The sequence below is a fragment of the Momordica charantia genome (genome assembly GCF_013281855.1).
Source record: "Momordica charantia cultivar OHB3-1 chromosome 3 unlocalized genomic scaffold, Mcharantia_2.0 BLBB01000003.1, whole genome shotgun sequence".
NCBI lineage: Eukaryota > Viridiplantae > Streptophyta > Magnoliopsida > Cucurbitales > Cucurbitaceae > Momordica > Momordica charantia.
Window position 1 is genome coordinate 22,254,635 of NW_028275161.1, and position 8,054 is coordinate 22,262,688.

At 34.4% G+C, this 8,054-nt stretch overlaps 3 protein-coding genes across 3 annotated transcripts; 2 read left to right on the forward strand and 1 right to left on the reverse strand.

Moving 5' to 3' along the window:
- Nucleotides 1-1,029: 1,029 nt before the first annotated feature.
- LOC111008908 (Kunitz family trypsin and protease inhibitor protein) lies at nt 1,030-1,912 on the forward strand. Its single transcript, XM_022281780.2, has one exon. It carries the CDS (start codon nt 1,198-1,200, stop codon nt 1,810-1,812), a length of 615 nt encoding a protein of 204 aa, XP_022137472.1. The 5' UTR covers nt 1,030-1,197; the 3' UTR covers nt 1,813-1,912.
- Nucleotides 1,913-3,035: 1,123 nt separating this feature from the next.
- On the reverse strand, nt 3,036-5,121 carry LOC111008582 (GEM-like protein 4). Its single transcript, XM_022281325.2, has 4 exons — nt 4,633-5,121; nt 4,473-4,553; nt 4,072-4,346; nt 3,036-3,336 (listed from the first exon to the last, which is right to left on the reverse strand). The coding sequence occupies exons 1-4, from the start codon at nt 4,733-4,735 to the stop codon at nt 3,154-3,156; spliced, it is 642 nt and encodes a 213-aa protein (XP_022137017.1). The 5' UTR covers nt 4,736-5,121; the 3' UTR covers nt 3,036-3,153.
- A 601-nt stretch (nt 5,122-5,722) lies between these two features.
- NRPB12 (DNA directed RNA polymerase, 7 kDa subunit) lies at nt 5,723-7,891 on the forward strand. Its single transcript, XM_022281305.2, has 4 exons — nt 5,723-5,856; nt 6,015-6,076; nt 6,295-6,387; nt 7,594-7,891. The coding sequence occupies exons 2-4, from the start codon at nt 6,037-6,039 to the stop codon at nt 7,614-7,616; spliced, it is 156 nt and encodes a 51-aa protein (XP_022136997.1). The 5' UTR covers nt 5,723-5,856; nt 6,015-6,036; the 3' UTR covers nt 7,617-7,891.
- Nucleotides 7,892-8,054: the final 163 nt, after the last annotated feature.

The following is an 8,054-nucleotide window of genomic DNA, read 5'->3' on the forward strand; positions in this document are numbered from 1 at the left end:
TTAAAATTATCTATACTAATGAATCCGACGTGTCGATCTTAGAACATGATAGGCTCAAAAATATTTTTTGACTATCAATTTCGATATATATAGTTGAATTATCTTTATTCTATTCTATTGGCTTTGGTCAAAAACTTTGTTTTTCATATTTGGTGTGGATCCATGGATTTCTGAAATTGAAAAACTTTGATAATGATTTTTTAATTTATAATTTACAGTTTTCACAAATATTTTAAAATTTTTTGATCAAAAGCGTAAGCGCAAACAAGAATAAAGAAATAATTTGTAAAGAATAGTTCAAAATGTATTTGCATAAGTTTTAGTATAAAGTAGAATATTATTCCCAAAATAGATAATGAACCAGCTATCTATCCCTATAATTATAGTGATTAATTATCTCGTAATATAGAGTTAATTATTAGAGTACCAAATTAAACTATGCTGACATTTTTCCTCTTTTATTTATGCTTTCTGGACGAAGATTATTAAGTTTTTCTTATATAACCAGAAAAAAAATATACACAAATAATTTTTTTAATAATATATATGAAATACAAATGCGTTAAAGTAATAATAGTTAATCTTCTGAATTTATTAAAATTAGGGTCTATTTTCCCTCGTTAAAAGTTTTTATAAATAATTAATAAAAAGTAAAAGTTACAACATGTTGTGCAACAAATTGAGTGGAGGTCCAACTCGATCAGGTAAGTAGTCAGCAAGATCTTCAGGGTTGAAAAACGTCTCGTGTCTTCTGATATCGAAATACCTACAAAAAGGGAATATATACTCATCAAGTTAGTATTGGGGTCTGACTTGTGTATCGGGAAAAAGTACACCTAACCGCTAGTTGCTTTATTCGGGACGGCATGTGGTCGGAGGGCTTTCGACCATAGCCTTGTCGTCGGATTGCCTGGTCCAGGTCATTCTCTCCTGACCCTTCAGGGTGCGGTCATGGGTACGGGGTACCAACGCTCTCCTCCACGTGGCACAATTCTGGTCAACTTCTCCGATTTCAACTTAAAAGAGAAAAAAAAAATCCATTTTCCAATTCACAAAAATAAAATTTTAAAAGAATAGCGCGTTGGCCTTGGCGGCCTCCGGCCGGGGAAATAATTTCCAGCAATTCCCTATAAATAGGGACCTTTTTCAATCCCAAATCATGCACACAAAAAACCACTGATCAGAAGAAAAAATAAAATGAAGAATTTCGCATTACTCTGTTTCCTCTTCGCTCTCATTGCCTCTACTGAGGTCCGCATCTGCAAATCCGACGCCTCGCCGGACGCCGTCCTCGACATCGACGGGAAGAAGCTCCGAGCCGGCGTGAACTACTACATCCTCCCTGTAATCCGCGGAAGAGGCGGTGGACTAACCCTAGGCAACATCGGACACGATAAATGTCCTCTACACGTCGTTCAGGAACAATTCGAGATATCGAACGGTCTTCCGGCGACATTTGCGCCTGTAAACCCTAAGAAAGGCGTGGTTCGAGTTTCGACGGATTTGAACGTGGAATTCGAGGCGAGCACGGTGTGCGCCAAATCGACGGTGTGGAAGCTGGACAAATTCGACGAATCGACGAGACAGTGGTTGGTGGCTATCGGCGGAATCAGGGGAAATCCAGGGCAAGAGACGCTCGACAATTGGTTCAAAATTGAGAAGCACGGTAAGGATTACAAGTTCGTGTTCTGTCCAAGTGTGTGTAAATTCTGCAAAGTTATTTGTAAAGATGTGGGGATCTTCATCAAGAACGGAAACAGGGCTCTCGCTCTGAGCGATACGCCATTTCCCGTTATGTTCAAGAAAGTTTAATTGAAGCAGAGAGAATAATCAATAATGTATGTGTAATATGTAATAATTACGAGTTCGTGAAATGATACAGTCATTAATAAAATATCGGGTTATTAATTAATTTTTTTTTCATTTTACTTAAATTTTCAATTTCATCCGAGAATTACCTTATTCTTATCTGTGATCAATGTATTGTAAAATATATGGATGGTTGATTATTATTATTAAATTTATAGGATTTGAGAGAAAAATAATATTGGAGCTCGCTTTAGAAAAATGGTGAATTTTGATAAAACTATTTCATTGTTAATTTTGTTCATTAATCAAATTTAATTAGGTTTTAATTAGGTGCTACTAAAAAATATAGATGTGCGAATACTAATTTTGATTGAAATTAGTTAGTTACTTTAAATATTTACTTTTTTTTTTCAAATTACTAATTGAATTAGTGGAAATTGAACCAGGATAAAAATTGCAACACAACTCTAAAGATCAATTTAAATAATAATAACAATATGGGGAAAAAAATTCGCTTGGTTTATTTTTATTCAGTAAAAATTTTTAGTTTATTCTTATTTTAAAATTGTCTCTAATAATACAAATTTAGGGGAGAAAATTTTAGCTTAATCTGTAATTTTATTTTGTGTGTTAATTTTCTTTCGTTTAATTATAGCTCGTTAAGATATATTGTTCACTTTTTAAAAGTTGGAGGTTCAATTCTTCGTCCTTTTATGAATTACAAGCTTTTCCCCTCCTATACCACTCTCTCAAAGCACGTTTTCTTTTACTACAATCTCTCTTTTGATAATATTTGAACTTAATTACTCAGTCTCTCTTACATGTTACCTGCTCCATACAACTATATAACTTTTATTATAAAAATATTATTTGAATAAGGCATTAAGCTTTCAATTAAAAAAAAAAGAAATTAAAGAAATATCATCAACCAAGTATTCATTATCCATCCTCACTCCTTTCCTTCAAAGTTCAAATATAGTTGCTTAACTTGAATATAATTCAACTGAGTGTTTATAACTTCATCAAAAGTTCGAATCCCTAAAAAATTAAAATTAGAAGAAAATGACTTAATTTATGAAATAAAGTAAAAAAAGAGGACAATTTGATCTAAATACTTTCACATGTTTAAATTCCATTGGGACGACCAACCTAAGGTATTAACCACTCCAGGACAAACAAAAGAAAATTCACATCAAGGCAAAAACAAGCAGCTGAGACATTAAAGATGAAAGCAAGTGAAATCCCCTATAAAATATTTCCAAACTTCAAACACTCATCTAAATGAGAACCAAAAGCACATACTTTCTTTTTACCAGATGGTTCTTACTTACATGATACAACCTGTTACAGTTTGTTAGCCATGGAAATGGCCTTCTGAAGATTCGTAAATGCCTTTTCATATCTCAAGAATCCCATAAACCAGAAATCAAAGTCGTCCTCTGTTATCACTTCTATGTACTTTTTTGCTGGCTCATCGGCATTCTCACTTCGGCTGACTTTTCTGATATTCTTTAATGGTATCAAAACCTGCAGAAAAGCACACACCTTTTTGTTTTCAAAGGGCATCTTTATTACATATATCTTTATTACATATCTCAAGTGTCCTAAGAAATCTTTCCAAGATTTTTAGAACGAACTGCTTGGTTTTTTTACTTGTATACAAAAAGTTGTTTGGACTGGAAACTTTTAAGTTATTCCCCAAGATAGAAATTTATTCCAGTATTTTCAAGCAGGGGCAGAGCCAGAACAAAAGAAGAACCTAATTCGCACCATCTCGATTCTTAAAACTGCAGTAATATATACATAAAAAGTTAAAGTGTAAAATTCCCCTTACGAAAAGTTATGGCTGTACCCTTACCTTCAAGTGTCAATATGGTATTTAAACTTCGCTGATTAGATAGTTTCAAATAAAACTTCGGTCCTAGCCTTCATCAAAATTCAGGATAATTATTAAGTACATATGCATAATTACATAAGAGCTCCTAGACACTATCAGGCTAGTTGTTCTGTTATCACTTTTTTCTAACAAAAAATTGGTGATTTTTCAAACTAAAATGGGAAAAAAAAAAAACTATCCAAAAAGTACATGAAGTTTCTATCTATGAATCTTCCACTCCTAGAACCCATTAACTTCCCTTTTCTGAAACCAAAAATCAAACATGAATTGTATGCAATCTCATCATATGTGTCTAATAGCAGAAACTTTTTTACATAATCATTCTGAGCCAAGCCACAGCTGGATGCGTGAATTTAAAAGATTACCTTGTAAGGTGTTTTGAGCAATTCTCCTGTTGGTGAGGAGAAAGTGATTCTTTGGTCGCTGCAGAAGGCAACCTTCTCTGTGGATATGAAAAGAAGCCCTGCGATGGGTCCTACACTTGTTGATAAGTAACATTGAGAGGCTTTCAAAAGCTTCTCTCCTTCTAGAATTCCGAAAACCTGTTTCAATATGTTCTTTATACCACCTTGTTGTATAATTTTTGCCCCTAATCTCAATTTCCCTTTGGCCGTAACTGAGAATTTAGGCCCCAACTTCACTGAAGATTCGCAAAAACACAAGGTTACCTTCATTCCATTGAATTATACGTGATAAATTTCCGATGACATTTCTACAAACAGGTGGTGTTCAATGAATTTTGACAACAAAGACTATTGATCCTTACCATGGTCGTAAATCCGGAAAACAAATCCGCCTCGTTTCCTGACTAACTGTTTCTTGTGACCTAATTTTGAAATTTCTTTACCTGCACAAATGAATTCGTCATCAGTCCGAGAGATAGAGAGCGGCGCCGGCGCCAAGAGCAAGAGGAGATTGATTATTACCGGAAGAATAGGGAGAACCATCTGAATAAAAAGGACTGTTGATTGAGCTGACAGGTTCAGAAAAAGACGATCGCCTTTCTGGCGTTGTGTCGAAAGACTTCATCAGATGAGAGGATTCCAAGCACCGAGGGGTTTGAAAAATTCTCGCCACCGCCCGGAATCGCCCTCCGACGGAAAAACGATCGACCGGACGAAGATCTCGAAAATCAACCTGTAATTAACGAAATCAACTCCACCTTGGAATTCTAACTTCCATCGAAACAAGCGGGAGAAAATAGTGCGTCGGAAATTCTATTTTTTCATTATAACGAGGACATTGAACAAGTGGAATTAGAATAATGCGGAAGCAACGAATTTCCAAGAAATTTCATCAGCTTTGAACAGCAACAATTTCTCAGTTTTGTGATATAAAAATCATCTCCGAAGTCTACAGAGCCCAAATTTGATTTCTTATGGGAAATTATTGAAAGAAAATAGTGAAGAAGCACGAGGACAAGGAACTGGGGATGACTGCGACTGAGTCAGCCCCAAAAATATTTAATAAATACAAATAATATTAACTTTTATACATATACTGCACCCGCGTTTTTTAAAAATAGCAAATTTACCGAGCATATCTTCAAATTTGTAAACATAACAACAGTAAAAATAGGAAGTGACGCGATATGCTATTTTTATAAAAATAAAAAAATAATAGCATATTTAAAAATATATACTCTCTCCTTATACTTCTAATATTACGATCATATTCTAAAAACGGCCAAAACGAACAAAAATAACTTTCGTAAACAACTATTCTAGAAACAACCAATAACTCTTCTGCTGTAAAAAAAATCAACTACTTTTCTACGACATAAATCCGATTCAGGTGATCCAACTGATGAGTACCACTAATATAACAATTATTATATTTTTATAAAAATTTAGAAAAGTTAAATGGTCAAGAATCTAATTAAGTAGTTGAATTGAAAATTAATGTTCTTCGATCATAAATGGATGTTCTCAATTCTCATTATAAAATGTGGCTTTATTTTAACGTCTGAAACATCCGTGAAATTGCCCGCGAACCGACTCAGTGTACACGTGGCCATTTTTTATTAGCAGCGAAACTAGGGCGTTCTTCTCGCCTCTTATGCACAAGCTTGCCCTATTTAAAGTGGACCAGCGTCTGCTTTCGCTTTTTTCCTCTAAATAATCGAACGGATCTTCTTGTCTTCGGCTCTGGTACGTTCCTTCCATATCTCTGTCGTGGAAATTGTTACTCTAAATATCTCGAAACATAAAAACTTTTGTGGGGATTTTGATCGTGTTATTTCAGTTTTTTTTTTCTCGCTGAAATTTGACCTAATATTGGTGATTTTCGTCTTATTTTGGGGAATTAGGAAGCTTTTTAAAGTTTGACTCATGGATCCTCAACCTGAACCAGTCAGCTACATCTGTGGAGGTGCGCCTGTTGAGTTTACTGATTCCATGCTTCAAAATCTTCCTAATGTTTAGGTTTTTAAGCCCTGCCATCGGGTGCATATTTTTGTTATATTATATCATCGGGAATGTAGAAGTTTGATGATTTGAGTTTATATTTAAAGTACTTGCACTGAACATTCACTTCTATAACTATATTTTGAGGTCTTGAGTGATAAATAATCTGTATAATTGGTGTAGATTGTGGAATGGAGAATACCCTGAAGCAGGGTGATGTTATACAATGCCGAGAGTGTGGTTATCGTATTCTCTACAAGAAGCGCACCCGTCGCAGTAAGATATATTTTACATCATTAATAGATCTGTTTTTCTTTTCTTTTTGTTTGTTGACTATGAATATGCCATTTCTAAATCTGACCTTTTAGTTAATTTACTAGTCTGTACTGATGTTTGGAACTTTAAATGTCGTCCAAGAAGTTGGTTTTGATTCTTCATATGCTTGACCATAAATTTTATATGAAATAAGTGACAGAGGTGGGCTGTTTTATTTATTCGTAAAGTATAAAAGACTCAGTGGGGGTGAGCAAGCCTCTTAGTTTAGTAAATGAAAATGAGTGCCAACTATGGATACAATGATCTTCCTCATTAAGCTAAAAAGAAATAAACGAACTCTTTGGTATTAGTGGATACTGAAGATGGTTAGTTTCACAATCTGGTCAAACACTGATTGATAGCTTTGGACAGATTTTTACTTAGTTTGTCTGATTCTAAAGTTGATTGCATTCCATTTAAGACCCCACTTGTTCAATTTAAGACCCCACTTGTTTGAGCACTCCATATCCACTTCACTACTTTTCATGAGTTGAATAATCAGAAATGTTTTCACTTGCATCTATTTGTTCTGAAATTCCTAGAACTCAATTTCCATATTCAATGAGGCCTTCTTTCTAATCTTTAACCTTTGTTTACCTTTTCCAGAGCACATTTAAAGTTAAAAAAAGATGGATCTTCTCAAATTCTAAAATCATGTTATTAACTCGGTGTGTTCTGAAGTTTTGTTTATGGATTGCACATATTTGCAACTGTTGATTAGCTGGATCTAGTTGTCTTCAGTTAGCATATACGTGATGTATTTAAGCAGAATCTAATCTAAAATATTTGGTGTTTAATTGACTGACAAAAGTATTTCGTGGGGTCTCCTGGTGATCCTATATGACTTGGGATGCTCTCTAATTACTAGTCTTGAGTTGAATGCAGATTCCCTCTCTGTGGGCGGGTCAAACATGCATATTGCATTATCTTTTATTTAATTCTCAGTCATTGAAGTTCTTATTTGTAGTTCATTCTGCCTTTGGTTTTTTTTTGACCACGTTTGATGTGGGCTGGATTTTTATATTGCTTGTTGTATATCCTTCCGTTTCCTCTGAGTATGGTGTTGTCATTAAAAAAAGGCATGTTGCATCAATTTCTGCGTCTCTTGCATGAATTTTTCCTAGTTCTAAATTTGAGGTCTAATCCGATTCTTGCATTTTACTGCAGTTGTTCAGTATGAGGCCCGCTGAAATGGGGGTTGGAGAAGTTATAGTATCATTGAATATTTTGCAAGTCTCTTATAGAAAGACAGAAAATGAACTTGATGTCGCTTAAAGACTTCACTGTAATACAAACATGACATTGCCGTGGCTTTAATGTGACTGAATGTTGCCCTTTCAAGTGCCTTTATCATCATAAGATATGTTTATGTCTTAACTGATAATATGAATGGTCCATCCCTTGATTAGATGGGAAGGTTAACATTTGCATTTCAATATCAGCTCAGCTAGCCCCTTCATATTGACCCGGGATTTTTGATGACAAATTTCACTCTATGCCTTGATTGTTAACATCTACGTTTCTAAATATAAATATCTTAATAAGACAATATTTAACAATGGTTAATTTTTACTACGTAAATTATCCTTCAGCAAAAATACAATAATACAATGTTATCGATCTCCCCT

Excerpts from the sequence above, each read along its gene's own strand:
- LOC111008908 (XM_022281780.2), top strand. The coding sequence starts at position 1,198 with ATGAAGAATTTCGCATTACTCTGTTTCCTCTTCGCTCTCATTGCCTCT.
- LOC111008582 (XM_022281325.2), bottom strand. The coding sequence starts at position 4,735 with ATGAAGTCTTTCGACACAACGCCAGAAAGGCGATCGTCTTTTTCTGAA. Across the intron at positions 4,347-4,472 it reads TTTCCGGATTTACGACCATG|TGAAGTTGGGGCCTAAATTC; the intron begins GTAAGGATCAAT and ends GCGAATCTTCAG. Across the intron at positions 3,337-4,071 it reads TGCTCAAAACACCTTACAAG|GTTTTGATACCATTAAAGAA; the intron begins GTAATCTTTTAA and ends GCTTTTCTGCAG.
- NRPB12 (XM_022281305.2), top strand. The coding sequence starts at position 6,037 with ATGGATCCTCAACCTGAACCAGTCAGCTACATCTGTGGAG. Across the intron at positions 6,077-6,294 it reads AGTCAGCTACATCTGTGGAG|ATTGTGGAATGGAGAATACC; the intron begins GTGCGCCTGTTG and ends TAATTGGTGTAG. Across the intron at positions 6,388-7,593 it reads CAAGAAGCGCACCCGTCGCA|TTGTTCAGTATGAGGCCCGC; the intron begins GTAAGATATATT and ends ATTTTACTGCAG.